Source organism: Ursus americanus, chromosome 2 (assembly GCF_024610735.1).
Source record: "Ursus americanus isolate L20-20 chromosome 2, mUrsAme1.1.p, whole genome shotgun sequence".
In the NCBI taxonomy this organism is placed as follows: domain Eukaryota; kingdom Metazoa; phylum Chordata; class Mammalia; order Carnivora; family Ursidae; genus Ursus; species Ursus americanus.
In genome coordinates, this window is record NC_142128.1 from 28,725,405 (window position 1) to 28,743,748 (window position 18,344).

At 41.7% G+C, this 18,344-nt stretch overlaps 1 protein-coding gene across 3 annotated transcripts in view; it reads left to right on the forward strand.

Moving 5' to 3' along the window:
• Positions 1 to 18,344, forward strand: part of PDXDC1 (pyridoxal dependent decarboxylase domain containing 1) — a 53,130-nt gene that overhangs the window by 20,935 nt on the left and 13,851 nt on the right. For all 3 annotated transcript variants that reach the window (XM_045776098.2, XM_045776097.2, XM_045776099.2), the window contains 8 exons: positions 2,884 to 3,073; positions 6,321 to 6,389; positions 7,690 to 7,768; positions 9,822 to 9,906; positions 10,740 to 10,788; positions 11,169 to 11,270; positions 12,130 to 12,255; positions 15,689 to 15,739. In XM_045776098.2, the coding sequence (XP_045632054.1) occupies positions 2,884 to 3,073; positions 6,321 to 6,389; positions 7,690 to 7,768; positions 9,822 to 9,906; positions 10,740 to 10,788; positions 11,169 to 11,270; positions 12,130 to 12,255; positions 15,689 to 15,739 (751 nt within the window). The remainder of the gene's footprint in view (positions 1 to 2,883; positions 3,074 to 6,320; positions 6,390 to 7,689; positions 7,769 to 9,821; positions 9,907 to 10,739; positions 10,789 to 11,168; positions 11,271 to 12,129; positions 12,256 to 15,688; positions 15,740 to 18,344) is intronic.

Consider the following 18,344-nt stretch of genomic DNA (forward strand, 5'->3'; position numbering starts at 1 on the left):
GGAAGGGAAATGCTTCCATAAGGAATGTGAGTGTGTGTTATGAAATTGAGATTTGCTTTATGCTGTGATAATATTGGCATTAATTTTTATAATGATTTTTTATTATGTTAGTTACCATACAGTAGTACATCCCTAGTTTTTGATGTAAAGTTCCATGATTCATTACTTGCGTATAACACCCAGTGCACCATGCAATGCGTGCCCTCCTTAATACCCATCACCAGCCTATCCCATTCCCCCACCCCCTCCCCTCTGAAGCCCTCAGTTTGTTTCCCAGAGTCCACAGTCTCTCATGGTTCATTCCCCCTTCTGTTTACCCCCCCTTTCTTCTTCCCTTTCTTCTCCTAATGATCTTTCTACTTCTTATGTTCCATAAATGAGCGAAACCATATGATAATTGTCTTTCTCTGCTTGACTTATTTTGCTTAGCATTATCTCCTCCAGTCCCTTCCACGTTGCTGCAAATGTTGAGAAATCGTTCTTTTTGATGGCTGAGTAATATTCCATTGCATATATGGGCCACATCTTCTTAATCCAGTCATCTGTTGAAGGGCATCTCGGCTCCTTCCACAATTTAGCTATTGTGGACAATGCTGCTGTGAACATTGGGGTGCATATGGCCCTTCTCTTCACTGCGTCTGTATCTTTGGGGTAAATACCCAGTAGTGCAATGGCTGGATCATAGGGTAGCTCAATTTTTAACTTTTTAAGGGACCTCCACACTGTTTTCCACAGTGTCTGTACCAACTTGCATTCCCACCAGCAGTGTAAGAGGGATCCCCTTTCTCCACATCCTCTCCAACATTTGTTGTTTCCTGCCTTGTCAATTTTTGCCATTCTAACTGGTGTAAGGTGGTATCTCAATGTGGTTTTGATTTGAATTCCCTGGTGGCTAAAATTCTGAACGTTTTTTCATGCGTCTGTTAGCCATTTGTATGTTTTCATTGGAAAAGTGTCTATTCATATCTTCTGCCCATTTTTTTATTCATTTGTTTCCCGTGTATTGAGTTTGAGAAGTTCTTTGTAAGTCTTGGATACTAATCTTTTATCTGTAGTGTCATTTGCAAGTATCTTCTCCCATTCCGTGGGCTGCCTCTTAGTTTTTTTGACTGTTTCCTTGGCTGTGCAGAAGCTTTTTATCTTGATGAAGTCCCACAAATTCATTTTTTCTTTTGTTTCTCTTGCCTTTGGAGATGTGTCATGAAAAAAGTTGCTGTGGCCGATGTCAAAGAGGTTGCAGCCTATGTTCTCCTCTAGGATTCTGATGGATTCCTGTCTCACATCGAGGTCTTTCATCCATTTGGAGTTTATCTTTGTGTATGGTGTGAGAGAGGGGTCAAGTTTCATTCTTTTGCATGTAGCTGTCCAATTTTCCCAGCACCATTTATTGAAGAGACTGTCTTTTTTCCACTGGATGTTTTTTCCTGCTTTGTCAAAGATTAGTTGCCCAAAGAGCCGAGGGTCTGTTTCTGGGTTCTGTATTCTGTTCCATTGGTCTATGTGTCTGCTTTTGTGCCAGTATCATGCTGTCTTTGTGATCACAGCTTTATAGGACAGCTCGAAATCTGGCATTGTGATACCCCCAGCTTTGTTTTTCCTTTTCAACAGTTCCTTGGCGATTCGGGGCCTTTTCTGGTTCCACACAAATTTAAGGGCTGTTTGTTCCAGTTCTTTGAAAAATGTCACTGAAGAAAGAGAAATTAGGGAATCCATTCCATTTACAACAGCACCAAAAATCATATGTTATCTCGGAATTAACCAGAGATGTAAAGGATCTATATTCTAGAAACTACAAATCACTCTTGAAAGACATTGAAGAAGACACAAAAAGATGGAAAAATATTCCATGCTCATGGATTGGAAGAATAAACATAGTTAAAATGTCTGTGCTACCCAGAGCAATCTACACTTTCAGTGCCATCCCGATCAAAATACTAATGTTGGCATTATTAAGGAATTATAGGAGGTAAGGATTCAGTAAAAGATACAGGACCAGTGGTATTTTTGTGTTCATGCTGTTACTTTTAAAGAAAAGGGATGTTGGCCTAACCCTGAAAGGTTTAACTTGAGAGACTCATTTTCAGATACTGGGAAAGAGCTTGGCGTGGTGAGAGTATATGTTTGCTTAACTCTGTTGCAAAGGAGAAATTTTCTTTTAATAATACTCTCTCTGCAATTAAAATTCTCTCCTTTTTTAGAAGGCAGACCGAGAGAAGTAATTGGCCCCAGGCAGATAATAGTGAAAGCAAAAGTTAGGTTGACTAGCATTTTTGACAATTTTATTTACTTCGGATGTTTTAGGGCTGAAACTGCAAAGAAGCTTGACTGTGTTATCCAGGGCTGGCCTTCTTGTAGAAGCAGCCAAAACCATGATTTCAGCCTTTTTATATCTGAGGGATTCTTATTCTCTACTGTTTTTGATAGTTTCTGCTGTCTGTGGAGTTGAGTATGGATGAAAGATCATTGCCTCTGTTTTTTTTGTTTTTTTGGGTTTTTTTTTTGTTTGTTTTTAAGATTTACGTATTTGAAAGCGAGCGAGCATCAGGGGGAAGGGCAGAGGGAGATAAGCAGACTCCCTGCTTGAGCGGGTAGCTCCATGCGGGGCTCGATCCCAGGACCCTGAGATCATGACCTGAGCCGAAATCAAGAGTTGGACGCTCAACAGACTGATGGAGCCTGGCGCCCCTCCTCTGCTCTGTATAACCTGCAGCTGTAAGGTGTGGTCAGCATCTCAGATGAGGGTGATCCCTATCTTCTCTGACTGTTCTAGGTGACAGTTTCTAGGTTCAGAAAAGAATTACTTCCAGGATTGTAAGATTAGGATTGTAAAATCAGAGTTAACTAAAGATAAGACCATTCTGATATATGGCTGTCTCTTAACAGGTATGAAAATGGCTGCGCTTATTTCCATGAAGAAGAAAGAGAAGGACTTGCAAAGATCTGTAGGCTTGCTATTCATTCCCGTTACGAAGACTTTGTAGTGGATGGTTTCAATGTGTTATATAACAAGAAACCTGTTATATATCTTAGTGCTGCTGCTAGGCCTGGCCTGGGCCAGTACCTCTGTAATCAGGTAATGTGGTATAAGGGAGATATTTTAAAGCAATTGTGTTTTGTTCTGTCCTGAAACTTTATAAAGTATGTAGACATATTATTTCTTAAGCTGCAGGGTTTTTTTTCAAATGAAAAGAAACAATATGGTTTTGTCATTATCAGAAAATACATAACGGTATATTAATGTATTTTCAGATATATATATGTGTGTGTGAAAATATATATATAAATATATGTGTGTATATATAAATGTGTGTGTGTATATATGTATATATACATATATATATATAAATAAAAGCATGCACACGCAAGCAGGGAGTAAGGGGAGAGGGAGAGAGAGAATCTTAAGCAGCCTCCACACTCCTTTTTTTTTTTTTTTTTTTTTAATGATTTTTTATTATATTATGTTAGTCACCATACAGTACATCCCCGGTTTCCGATGTAAGGCTCGATGATTCATTAGTTGTGTATAACACCCAGTGCACCATGCAATACGTGCCCTCCTTACTACCCATCACCGGTCTATCCCATTCCCCCACTCCCCTCCCCTCTGAAGAGCCTCCACACTCCTAACGTGGGGCTCAATCTCATAACCCTGAGATCATGACCTGAGCTGAAATCAAGACTTGGACGCTTAGGGCACCTGGGTGGCTCAGTCGTTAAGCGTCTGCCTTCAGCTCAAGTCATGATCCCAGGACCCTGGGATCAAGCCCCACGTTGGGCTCCCTGCTCAGCGGGAAGCCTGCTTCACCCTCTCTCGCTCCCCCTGCTTATGTTCCCTCTCTCACTGAGTCTTTCTCTGTGTCAAATAAATAAAATCTTAAAAAAAAAAAAGTTGGACGCTTAACCAACTGAGCCTCCCAGGCACCCCTTATGTGTGTGTGTATTCTTAGTTTTAGTTGCCCAAAGGCAACCGCAGTCAACATTTTTTTTCCAGACTTTAATCAAAGAGTTTTTACATGGTTATGTGTTTTTACATGGTTATGTCTGGTTTTTTTCACTTAGTGTTATAACAGGTACGTATGCTGTTTCAACAGTTCTTCAAAGTACAGTCTGTTTTTAATATCTTCATAATATTCCTTCAAGTGATTTTATGGAATACTATTTCCCTTTTGGGTAATTAGAGTGTTCACATTCTTTTATTTTCTCTGGCCATTTTCAGGCAATGCTCTTTGCATAGGATTATTATGGACATCTTTGTGTATTAAGCTTTTTCTATATTTAGAAATTATTTTCTAGATTCTATTCCTTAGATTTTCAAAGTTTATCTAGAATTGCTAGATCAAAGAGCATTACCAATTTTTAATTTCATGGTATATGTAGCTCAATTAGGGCGCTACAAAAAAAGTACAGCTCCTTGGCCAAGAATGTTTTAAGGCAAAACCTGTAGGATTCGAGGGTTTGTCTTTTGTAAGATAGAGGACTCCTGGGGAGATACATGGGGGAAACTCAGGGACTTAGGTTGATTATGAGCTATAGTCACTGGGGGCAAGAAATTATGTTGTCTTTTTTTTCCCTAAGATTTTATTTATTTATGAGAGAGCAGGGGGAGGAGCAGAGCGAGAGGGACAATAGACTCCATGCTGGGTGTGGAGCCTGACATGGGGCTCAGTCTCAGGACCTTGAGATCGTGACCCAAGCCCAAACCAAGAGTCAGATGCTTAACCAGCTGAGCCACCAGGCGCCCTCGTGTCTTCTTTTTGAGTATGTACAGAACGAAGAGATTTATAATATCCTTACAGAAACCTGGAAAAAATGACTGAGTATCTCCGACAGACCAGGTTCTTATGGACCCAAAATTGTCTTGGGACAGCAACCCAGTCTTCAAAAGCTGTATAGGGGCGGGGATGTGCCTGGCTGGCTCAGTCACAAGAGCAGGCAACTCTTGATCTCTGGGTCATGAGTTCCAGCCCCACATTGGGTGTGGAGCTTACTTAAAAAAAAAAGTGTGGGGGCGCCTGGGTGGCACAGCGGTTAAGCGTCTGCCTCCGGCTCAGGGCGTGATCCCGGCGTTACGAGATCGAGCCCCACGCCAGGCTCCTCTGCTATGAGCCTGCTTCTTCCTCTCCCACTCCCCCTGCTTGTGTTCCCTCTCTTGCTGGCTGTCTCTATCTCTGTCAAATAAATAAATAAAATCTTTAAAAAAAAAAAAAAAAAAAGAAAGTGTGTATGTGTATGTTTTTCATACCAAAAAAAATATTGATATAAATACTTAGATATTTAGAAGGTTTTATACTAACCTGTTAACAGTGGTGGCTCGATGGCTTATGGGGTGTAAGGGCATTTTCACTTTAAACTTCTATATTTATTCTTATGTGTTTTACTTGGGTTTCATTTTCATAATTTAAAAAGAAAATCCTTTAAGGGGGGAGAAAGTATGCTCATTAAATTTTTGGTCTCGAAATGGTGCTACCAAGTCTTAGTTACACAGAACAATATGCTGCAACTGTTTAAAAATTTCTAAAACTGTAAAGTCCTCAAGGATTTGGAAGCTAAAAATAAAGAATCTAAAATTTATTTGACAATTACTATCTCCATTCATAACACTTCGTTTCTTTTAAGAAATGTACATCTGCTAATCCATATTTACTGCTTTTTAAGAGTGGGCGGATCCCTAAATGAGATACTGTTCTTTGAATGCCTTTTGCTGGCGTTATTTATCACTAATGCTTGGAGGAAGGATCCTAAATTATCTCCCAAAATGCTTAGAGCTGGGCTGTTTCTTGGTTTGGAAAAGTGTTTTTATTTTTTGGTATATTCTAGAATATAACAAAGATAGTTACTCATTTAGAACATGAGTTGGTAGTTATTCATTTCGTTGACACAGAGAATATTACATTGTCTGTATCTTCTTATAAGAATCTCAGCACCTGGGTAGCTCAGTCTGTTAAGTGTCTGCCTTAGGCTGAGGTCATGATCCCAGGGTCCTGGGATCTAACCCTGCATGGGGCTCCTTGCTCAGCGAGGAGCCTGCTTCTTTCTCTCCCTCACCCCCTCCCCTGCTTGTGCTCTCTCACCAGTGTGCACTTTCTCTCAAATAAATAAATGAATAAAATCTTAAAAAAAAATCTCTGCCCCTGGAAATTCACCCTTTTTTAAAACTTTCTAGATGTACTTCAACATCTATTTATAATATTAAGAGTTCCTAAGGAGAGAGATTGTTTAAAAAGTGTAATTGTGACTTTTCTTAGAGCCACAGTCTTTAGGGGGCATAAGTGAATGGTGACAAAGGTCTTTCCTACAAAATCGTGTGTTTCTTCTTGTAGCTTGGGTTGCCCTTCCCCTGCTTGTGTCGTGTGCCATGTAACACTATGTTTGGATCCCAGCATCAGATGGTAAGTTCTCTTTTTGGTTTGTAAAATAATATGGAATTGTGTTTTGAAACCGTATCTTCCTTTACAACTGAAGTTCTGTTTGCTGGCCTCCAGATAATTATTAGCTTGTTCATTTATCACTTATATCTTCCCATTGCATAATACATGCTTCCATGTTTGAATGTCTGTGAAGGTTGGCTGGCGTATAGGTGAGAAACACCTGCCTCTTAAGGACTCTTGTCATTACTGTATCACCTGCTTTAAGTAGGAACCTGGGAGTCCAGTTAAGCACCAGAAGTTTCTTCTAAAGCTCATCCTTTGAAAGGTTATCATTGGTGTCTGAATTTGTGAGTAGCAGATTTTGAAAATGAGGTTCTTTCTTGTAATGTGGGATTGGAATTGGAGTCTGCTTTTTTCCCCTTAATTTTAAAAAATTTTTAATTTAAATTCAATTAATGTAGTGTATTATTAGTTTCAGTGGTAGAGTTCAGTGATTCATCAGTCTTATATAATATCCACTGCTCATTACATCCCATGTCCTCCTTAATGTCCATCACCCAGTCACCCAATCCCCCCACTCCCATCCCCTCCAGCAACCCTGTTTGTTTCCTGTGATTTAGAGTCTCTTATGGTTTGTCTCCCTCTCTGATTTCATCTTGTTTTATTTTTCCCTCCCTCCCCATATTCTGCTTATTTTTAGACATTCAAGTGTTAAGCCTTTCCATACTGAAGCCAGAAACAAAGGGGATAGGTTTTAGGATTCTGTATTTCTTTTTCCAAGGTAGTTTGATCTTCTGGTTTGGATACATCAATGAGTAATATTAGAGAGAGATTTTTGGCTATTTGGTGGGGGGGATTGAGAGAATATTTTTTTAAAACATAAGTATTTAAAACTAGAGAAAGATTTGTCCGGTACACTTGCAGTTTTTAACTTTGATCTCATTTAACTGATTTTTGTAGTTGGTCTTCAAGGGAAACTTAGATTTTTATCTCTGTGATTAGCAGAAATAGAAAAATGGTCAAGAATAAGAATTGAGGGGCACCTGGGTGGCTCAGTCTGTTGAGCGTCCTACTTTTGATTGCAGCTCAGGTCTTGATCTGAGGGTCATGGGTTCAAGCCCCGTGCTGGGCTCCACACTAGGTATGGAGCCTACTTAAAAAAAAAAAAAAAGATAAGAATTGATTTGCATGATTAATTTTGAGAGTCATCTGCTTCTTTTGAAAGTTCTAATTTTTTATTGTATAGCTTTTATACAACAATATTGTATAGCATTTTTTTTTTTTTTTAGTTCATGTTTTTGTGGTTTGCGTTTTCATCTAGGATATTGCCTTCTTGGAGAAACTGATTAAAGATGATATAGAACGAGGAAAACTGCCCCTGTTGCTTGTGGCAAACGCTGGTAGGTATTATGAACTGAATCTCCCACTTTAGACATACGAGAGAAAGACTAGGTACTTAGCCTAAAAAAAAAAAAAAAGTCAAATGTTTGTGCGCCCCATGTTTAAGGCAGTTTGTATCAGCATCGTGGTGAGAATTACAATACTACACTTGGCTCCTTAGATTCCCTTTAATTGTTAGTTAGTTTGGGGAGTTATTTTGTTGGTATGTGTACTTCCTCATTTAGGTTGTAAGTACTTCTCTCTTTTGTGCGCTTCCTTTCTAAATTGAATTTTAAAATGTCGTACTTAAATGTCCACCTTGAATGTGGTAGTTCAACCACCACTTTCTGCTCTGCTTCCCTCATCGTATTCAGCATTGTACTGAAAGCTCTAGACAGTGCATGAGGTAAGAAAAATAATGACGTGACACACATATTAGAAAGAATAAACTGTCTTTACTTGCAGATGGCCTGATTATATAGATAGAAATTCCTAAGCAAACTACAGAAAAGCCATTGGAACAATAAGGAGATTGATCAGGGTTGCAGGATTTCTGCACACCAGCAATGAACCACTGAAATTGAATTAAAAATGCCATTCATAATAGCATCAAAAACATGAAAACTTTATGGATAAATTTAACAAAATACATGCAAGATTTGTATGCTGAAAACTATAAATGTTGCTGAAATAAATTCAAGAAAACCCAGATGAATGGAATAATACAGCGGAAAGGCTCAATATAAGGAAGTCTAATTTCCCCGAATTAATCTGTAGATTGTACACATCAGTCCCTATCAAAATTTCAGCAGGCTACAGTTTCTTACAGGAGGTGATAAACTGATTCTAAAATTTATATGGAAAACAGAGGATGTGAGGATAACCAGAATAATTTTGAAAAAGAACAGAATTCAGACTTAGGCTGTCTGGCTTTTAGACTTAGTATAAAGCTACAGATAATCAGGACAGTGTGGATTAATTAAAGACAAGAGAGTTTAGAAATAGACTCACATGTATCTGGTCACTTGTTTAAAGATGCCGAGGTATTTCAAGGGAAGAAAGGTGGGTCTTTTCCACCAATTGGTCTTGGAACAAGTCGATATTCACGTGGAAAAAAAAAAACGAAACTGAAGCTTAACTCCTACCTCACTCTATATACAAAAATCAGTTATAAATGGTTTATAGACCTAAACCCTGCAAAAGAACCACTTGCATTGGTTGTTTTTGTTGAGGCTGTTGATGCAGGTTTGCAACCTTATTAGGTGGGATTCTGTTAACTGGAAGTTTAGGACAGTAGGGAGAATGCATGAGTCCTGTTTTACTCCTGCTCTGTGAAGAGGAACCCGCCTATCCAACCTATAGTGTAAACAGATTTATCCAGGGAACAGGTTAAAGCTCAGTATGTTTAAACTGTTAAACTGAATGCATGTTCTGTATTAAAACAAAGAACCTCTTGTATTGGGTTTAAAAAAAACATGCAGATTTATCCATTTACGTTTATAATAGACACACCTAAATAAAAATAACCCAGAAAGTGACAAGATAACAAGCGTGGAGAAGGGCATCTTGGGTACATCGTGACAGACTGGAAGTACTATAGTTTTGTTAGTGTGAAATAAGGTAGACTCCACACGAATTATAACTCACGTAATCCACTAAGAGAGCAGGCGTTAAGAATGCTGATGAACGTAACTGAAATATAGAAAGGAAATCCTAAGGAAAATTTGATAAACTACAAGTATAAATTGACACAGCCACCATCTTAGTGAGAGACTTGAATATATTGCTCCTGAAAGAACACCAAGTAGAAAGAAAAGCATATAGAGGTTTTAGGTAACAGTATTCACAAGCTTGCTTCTGTGGAAACAAAATGCAGAATACGCACACTTCGGAATTTGAATAACCAATTTGTGAAAGTTGATTGTAAGCCAGGTCACATAGAAAAATCTCAGTAAAACAGATAAAATGTTACTTCCTTCTTAGAGATAATGTATTTCAAAGCTTTTGTCATGCTGTAAAGACTCAGAAAGTATTTGTTCCTTGTAGTATCCTTTTTTGTGTGTTTCATCCTAGGAACTGCGGCAGTAGGGCACACAGATAAGATTGGGCGTCTGAAAGAGCTCTGTGAGCACTATGGCATATGGCTTCACGTGGAGGGGTGAGTGCTGCGCGAGGCTGGCTCCGTGGGGGACGTTTCTCTCTAAGGGCTCTTTGGGTTCCATAGTAAAGGTAACAAAGTAACCCAAAGTGGCATGAGCGAGGCAAGATTTTATTGGCTCACGTAACTAAAAAGATGGGTGTTAGGATTATTTTAGGCTCAGTGTCTTCCTCTCACCACCCACTCCCCCAGTCACTTGGCCTCATTTCGTCTGTGGGTGCCTCCAGCTATAGATAGACTTTCCTCTTTCGGTGCAGAGTAGTTGCAGGGGCTCCAGCTTGCTTTCCAGGTCTGTGTCCTGAGGGTCAGATGTCGCAGCAGAGGTCTCCTGCTGAGCCCGTTACCGTGGCCAGGGAGACGTAACGCTTCCATGGTTTCGGTGATCGGCCTGCCCCTGGAGCAGGTGGTGGCGTCTCCTCCACCTGAAGCCGTGGTCTGACGGAGGAGATGGGGGTTCCCCGGAAGGGCTCTGGGGCAGATACGGGGCAGCTACAGAATCCATACCCAGCACACCGTATGAGCTGGGCTTTTGTTTTATCCCTCTGGGAAAGAGTGATGACTAGAAAATGATAGATATGAAAGATAGAAAATAAGACACCCATTACACTCATCACTAGGTGACATCCCCTGAAACACATTTGATTAAAGTGCATTTCCAAAGTTTTGCTGAAATTAGTATATACCGCATTTTCTGTTGATATAAACGCTTATAATCTGGCTGAAAGACTTAAATGTCAGCTTGAACCAACAGAGCCTTTTTTTTTTTTTTTTTTTTTTTTACGTATAAGCCTAGTGCATAAGCAGTGATAAATAATTTGTGTTTTTTCCCCCAGTGTGAATCTGGCAACCTTGGCTCTAGGTTATGTCTCCTCATCAGTGCTGGTATGTGATTGATTTACTAAATGTTGTGTTTTTAAGAAGGAATTTAAAATCACTTAATCCCTGAGGCGCCTGGGTGGCTCAGTTGATCAAGCATCCAACTCGATTTTGGCTCCAGTCTTGATCTCAAGGTCGTGGGTTCAAGCCTCATGTTAGGCCCTGTGCTGGGCGTGGAGCCTACTTAAAAAAAGAAAGAAAGAAAGAAAGAAAGAAAGAGAGAGAGAGAGAAAGAAAGAAAGAAAGAAAGAAAGAAAGAAAGAAAGAAAGAAGAAAAGAAAGAAACCAATCCCTGATGGCTTTTTGTGTTTTTTATGACTGGAGAAGGGTGTTGGATTTAGTGTATTCTGATAGTCTGTAACAAAAAGTTGTTTTCGCTTTGGTAGGCTGCAACCAAATGTGACAGCATGACATTGACTCCGGGTCCATGGCTGGGTTTGCCGGCTGTCCCTGCAGTCACCCTCTATAAACACGACGATCCTGCCTTGGTAAGCTCACTCTCACTGAGAGGGACTGGGGAATGGCTACTAATCATTACCGAGTCTGGGAGCAGAATATGGAAAAAGAGAAAAATTTCCTTAATGCCACTTCTGTGACAATTTTATCAAAAAAAGGTTTCTAACATAAGTGAAACAGTACTGTATACGTTTTTTCTATTTATTCTCCTCATAGCCCCCTATGTGTATGTAGAACTTTTTATGACATTTTATGACTACGTAATATTCTGTCACTTAAATACTACAATTTAATCATTGTTTGTCAACTTTTAAGATGTTTTCGAATTTTTATTACTAAAATAATGAGCATCTTTCTGTATTTCAGATTATTTCCTTCGAATATGTTCCCAGATGTGACGTTACTATTAAAAGTAGTTAAAGCTCTTGATCCCCATTGTCTAGAAGGTTGTAACATATTTTTTCTAAGAAGTGGTTCTTAATAGTGGATCAATTAGTGACAGGCATATGCAAAATAAGCTTTAAGTGATTCTTACTGAAACAGTTACTTGTTGCTTAGTCGATAAGGGCCAGGTGTTTGAGGACACTCAGAAGAGCCTTGGAAGGGGCTACTTCTTGAGCGCCCAAGAGCTTCGGCTCTGGGACGAGACGCATCCAGATTGTCATCCTGGCTTTGCCACACCTGAGCTGTGAACGCTTGAAAGCAAGTTGTCTGACCTAGGTTGCCTATAATACTTCCCTCATGGGGCCGTTAGGTGGTCAGATGAATAAGGCAAGCCGGGTCCTTGGTGTAGCATCTGACGTGGACTAAGTGCAGAGGAAATGGTAACTGGATAATTCTGCTGTGTGTCTTCATGGGCTTTGATCACTAAAGCCATTTTGGCTTTTTTAGACTTTAGTTGCCGGTCTTACATCAAACAAGCCAGCAGACAAACTCCGTGCCCTGCCACTGTGGTTGTCTTTACAGTACTTGGGGCTTGATGGGATTGTGGAGAGGATTAAACATGCCTGCCAGCTGGTGAGTAGAAACCTCAAGTTTAAATGAGTCACCAATCCTCTGTGGCAAAAGCAGCAACAGAAAGTTGCCTCATTGCCTCACCCGCCGTCCATGACCTTGTCGTCTGGATTTGGCTTCTCATAAGCAAGCAGATTGCATGTGTACATTTCTGGTCCGAAGTTCTGGGAGGGACAGCTGGGGTGTCCCAGCAATTGTGTCCACATGAAATGAGATTAGATGAATGCCCATGTCAGCATATGATGAGAAAAGAAGTCACAAGGTGAGAGCCAAGGAGTGGAGAAGGAAGCAAAAGGGAAGGGGGTGGGTAACTGGGGTCCCTGACTGGCCGTCTCTTGAGGGGGAAGGAAATATGGCCACTAGGGGTGGATGATGGATGGGTTGCATGTTTTTAATACCACCTGGCTTGGGTTCCCAAGTGGCAAGGCTCTAGGGACAGTTCTATAATTCTCCTTCTGTATGAGGTGTTCTCGTTGTGAAAATGTATGATTATGCTCTAGTTTAGAAAGCAAAGAAAGTCATGCAGTTTGAGAGCTGAGTCTGAAAGCTTGATGTCGCCTCTCTAAGGCTCTTTGCTTACCTGGAAGACAGGGGTGATGTAATAAGAGGTAGTTAGGACTGAACGAGCTCGTACGTGTAGTGCCTAATGACATGCAGATGGATTTAACAGTAAATCTTTGTTTTAAATGTGCTCCATGGAATCAGGACTTCCTCGTGTCATTTTTATGTTTAGGGAAAATTAGTATCTGTCACTGTAGCAACTGTCTTTGGTTCGTAATGTCAGGATCGTTCATTCTAACACTCTGATGCAACAGAAACATTGTAAATGAAGTAGTTTGATTTTTACACAGATAATTTCAAGATTTATGTTCATTAGGTTTACAAAAGCACATTTCTAAAAAAATGTTCTCACTGGGCTGTCGGCTCACATCTTGAGGTTTGGTTGTTCAGAAGGAGAGGCCTTTACTGCCGTGGTAACTTAGTCACTTCAGGGGAGGTCTGGGCGTCAGGGGAAGGCTCTTCAATTCCCTTTGGCTTACGGAGCACAGGAAAATAATGAGACGTTAACTACCAAACCCTTGAGGTCACTGCAGCTCTGTCTCCTGCACGCAGACGCTGTAGCTGCTCACAGGACCGCTGACCACCTCTGATGGCCTGTCGCTGACTCCCCGGTGCTCCGAGCGCGTGTGGAACTCCCGGGAGATGTAGCTCGTGTGGTTATCTGTACGTTCTGCCCCATCCGTGGGGGCAGGAATCTGTATCCTCCTCCTCCTTTGCTTCCTCCCATCATCATCGTCAGCACTGTCCTCCTCATCTTCCTGGGAAGCAGTTAGGAGCGTCTACTCTGCGAAGCACGTGGCGCACACTGCGCACGCGCGGTCTTGTTTGCCCTTCCCTAGAATATGAAGTCCGCGGGTAACAGCGTTACTAAGCAGTAGTTTTCATGAGGGGTTTTCCAGTGTCCGACTCTCAGTAAACAACTGCAGAATGAATGAACCCCAAGCCCTTGAAGGAGATGCTCTTTTACCCACATCAATAGCGAGAGACCTGGGATTGAGATAACAGTAGAATCCTGAGGAGGAAAGTCATCACACACGTGATGCCCACGGTGTTCTGGAGGCCGTTTCCAGGCACCTGACACGACAGCCCTGTCGGATAGCTGCTCTCCTCCCCATCTTATCATCGAGGGAGCTGAAGCACAGAGAGGCTGAATAGCTAGCGAGTGGCAGATGGACTCCTTGTCCTGCAGGTGAGATTTCGACTCAGGTGTGCTCATTCCAGACGCCGTGCTCTGAACAGCTCTTCCTCAGTTATCTTGGCTCTTCCTTCCCCAGTATTAGGTTCTGTGCCTTGTACATTTGCACCCAGTAGTTCTGTAGGGGTTTTTTGAGCTATAATTGACATAAAACATCCTATCAGTTCTAGGTGTATGACATAATGAGTCAATATTTGTGTATATTGGGAAATAATCACCACAGTTACAGGTCCAGTTAACACATGTCACCGTACGTTGTTACAGAATTATTTTCTCTGTGATGAGGACTTTTAAGATTTACTCTTAGCAATTTTAAAACATACAGTATAGTGTTAAGAACTGGAGTCACCATGCTGAACATGACATCCCTGTGACTTACTTTACAACTGGAAATTTGTATCTTCAAACCACCTTTACCCATTTTTCCCACCTCCTACCGCCACCCCCTGCCCCTGGCAACCACCAGTCTGTTCTCTGTGTTTATGAGCTTGCGGGGTTTTTGTTCTGTTTTAGATTCCACGTATAAGTGAGATCATACACTATTTGTCTTTCTCTTTCTGAATTAATTCACTTAGCACAGTGTCTTGAAGGTCCATTCGTGTTGTCACAAACGGCAAGATTTCATTCTTTTTTATGGTGACTAATACTTCATTGTGTATGTATATTATATACCACCTTTTCTTTATTCATCCATCCATTCATGGTCACATGTTGTTTCTGTATCTTGGCTGTTGTAGGTAATGCTGCAGTGAACGTGGGGTGCAGGGATCTTTTCAAATCGGTGTTTCTGCTTTCTTCGGATAAATCCCCAGAAGTGGAACTGCTGAATGCTACAGTAGCTCTGTTTTTAAAGTTTTGGGATCCCCCCATCCTGTTCTCCATGGGGGCTATGCCCGTTTGCATTCTTACCAGTCGTGCTCTGGGGTTCCCTTTCTCCACATTCTCGCCAACATTCGTTATTTCTTTTCTCTTTGATACTGGCCTTTCTCACAGGTGTGAGGTGATATCTCGTGGTTTTGATTGCATTTTGCGGATGATGAGTGATCCTGAGCATCTTTTCATGTACCTGTCGGCCATCCGGATGTCTTCTTTGGGAAAAAATCTCTCTTCAGATCTTCTTCCCATTGTTTAATCAGATTTTGGTTTTTTGCTTTTGAGTTGTAGGAGTTGTATATATTTTGGACATTAACTCCTTATCAGATAAATTATTTGCAAATATTTTCTTCCATCCAATAGGCTGACTTTTCATTCTGACAGTGGTTTCCTTTGCTGTGCAGAAGCTTTTTAGTTTGATATAGGTGTTTGTTTTTGCATTTGTTGCCATGTACTGTGAGTAGGTTTTGAAAGAATGAATGACTTATGTTGCTAATATGACAGATTCACATGTGTCTTATTAGATAAAACTTTTCTGGAAGCACTACATGTAACTTTCAACTGAAAGACGGGGGAATGTTTGCAGTTGTTGAAAAGCAAGAATTGGCAGCCTAACTCAGGAGCCAGCAAGTGACAGATGGCTTTATCTGCCTGAGATCCTTGTTTGCAGGCCTGCAAAGACCCTCATGAAAACCATTTTTTAATATGTTGTGTTGATCTAATGAAATTATAAGTAGGTATTAAATACATATAATTTAATGAAATTATAGTAATTATAAGCTTTTTTTTTTCTTTTGTCTTTTGCAGAGTCAACGGTTACAAGAAAGTTTGAAGAAAGTGAACCACATCAAAATCTTGGTACAGTGTATAATTCGATGTTTGGTTTTCTTTTTTTTTTTTTTTTTTAGATTTTATTTATTTATTTGACAGAGAGCCAGCGAGAGAGGGAACACAAGCAGGGGGAGTGGGAGAGGAAGAAGCAGGCTCCCAGCAGAGGAGCCCGATGCGGGGCTCAATCCCAGAATGCTGGGATCACGCCCTGAGCCGAAGGCAGATGCTTAACGACTTGAGCCGCCCAGGCGCCCCTAATATGATCTGTTTTTGAAGTAAATAGCTTAAGTTCAAGCTAGGATGATCTCCAGATTTGGTGCATTTCAGTGTAATTGTGAGCACTGTAGTGAAACCACATTCTCTGGGAGAGAATCAGGCCCATCCTGATGACCTAACTCTGCAGAAAGCACAAAGCCTAGAAATTTGTGCCATTTGCTGAACCCCTTTGGTGCTTTTCATATAATCATTTATAGTTTTATTCTGTTGAAATTTAGAAATGCACAAAGATGTAACAAACATTAATGACTACACCTGCCCAACGATTTTAAAACACCCATCTTTCTGATAGGAAAAGTCATTTTGTCTCAGTGTTTTGGCCTACTTTTTCTGAAACCTTCTGACACCAGAGTTTTCATTTGCACAGAGCGGGGAATAAGGAAGAGATAGGCACCTGGCCTTGCTCTTGTCTTCCCTTGGTATCCCCCTAAAAGATGGCAGACTGTCAGTGTGGTCTCGGGGTACTTACCAGACAAGGAGATGAGGATTTAGCGGGGCTTCTACGAAGTATCAGCTCAGGTTTGAATGTTTTCATGCTTTGCTTCACTGTATTTTAGGATTTCAGAAAATATAGGTCAGGTTCCAACTTAAACAGGGTCACTGGGTGCTGCAGGACACAGTTAAGTGCAAAACTAATATTTGAGTTAATTTGGGGTTCACGTTAACGTAGTTGATGTGCATTTTAGTACACAGTTTGCTTTAAGTGCCTGAGAGGGGGGCTGCTCTGTGTTGCCTTCAGAGTCCGAGCTTGGAGCCTGTTCAGTTGACCTGAGATGACCCAAGTTCTAGCTTGCGAGAGGAGAGTGGCCCACTGGAGAAGCAGAGGGGTGCATGTGAGTCAGGAGACGTGGGTTCTAATTTCAGCCATACCACCGAGGCCCTGTGACATTGAGTCATTCTCTTAGCTGCCTAAGCCTGTGAGCTCAGCTGTCAGTGAAGGTATGTCGGTTGGACTCCTTTAGTAAACAGAGGAGCCCAAACCATGGACTAGCACGAGCAAGATGGCAGGAATCGAGGCAGTACTGGGCCAGTGGACTTTCTGTCCCTCACTCGCTGAGCCCGCTCCGGGCTCATGTCGTCTCCCTCCTCCTCCTCCTCCTCCCCCTCCAGGCTGGGAGATTTGCTGGTGCTGGTTAATCACTAGTGGGTTTGGAGCGTCTGTGTAAGGCCATGGAACCCTGCTCCATGGGGATGCTCTTCTCAGGAGATGTGCAACCACCGGCCAACCCTGTGCGGCCCTGCGGCTTTGGTAACAGTCCTCATCACAGCTGCTATGTGAGATGCGTGTTGTGTGCTGAGCACAGGCGTTCTTTCATTTACCCCTCCCCGTAGTCTCCTTCGTGTCTGCTCTTCTAGCTGGAAGCACTGTTCCTCTCCATTCTTTGTATGACTCGTTTCTTACCCTTCAGATTTTAGTTCAGAAGTCATGTCTTCAGGGGCGCCTGCGTGGCTCAGTCGGCTGAGCATCTGACTTTTTGATTTCCACTCAGGTCATGATCTCAGGATCCAGGGATTGAGCCCTGTGTCGGGCTCCACGCTCGGCAGGCAGTCTGCTTGAGGAGTCTCGTCTCTCACCTGCCCCGCCCCTGCTTGTGCTCCCCCCCCACCCCTCCCAAATAAATAAATCTTTAGAAAACAAAACAAATGTCATGTCTTCAGAGAGGCCTTGCCTGGCAGTCCGACGTAAACCAGCCCTGCCAGCGTCCATCACTATGTCCCCTGGGCGTGTCCTTGGCAGCTCTTACTACCTGAGACCATATATGTTCCTGTTTGTTTTTCTTTGTAAAGGCAGGGACTTTCGTCTTTTGGTTTTTTCATACTGTGTCGAGTTTAGTATTTGGCCTAGAGTAGGTATTTAAGTCCGAATAAATAAATCTAATCTGTGAGTTGGTTGCAATGGCTGTCCCCTCCTTCCTGGTGAGGAAGCAGGCCCAGAGCAGTTCAGTGACTTGCTCAGACCACACAGCTAGGACGTGGTGGAGCTGGGATTCACACTGCAAGGCCTGTGTTCTTAACCACTGGGTCATTCTGCGCCCGGTCATTTTACAGGAGAACTTCGTATTTGTCCTGCTTCGGTGACTTGTTCTGAAGGGCGGATCAGATAATGTGTGAAAAAGCAAAATGAAGGTTGTAGGGCATCATAAAATATCAGCCATTATTAAATGTTTTTTGCTCTCGCCACAGTATTTGTGTGGTGGTCCCACAGATCCCCAGTCATTGAGTCCCCATGAGACGTCACTGTGGTGGAACGATGTGACTCCCGTCTCTGTTGTTCACTGTGGGTTCGTGTCCTGAGTCCCATCATAGTAGGTGGCAGAGCCAGGACTTGAACCCAGGGTGTCGCAGACGAGCTGTG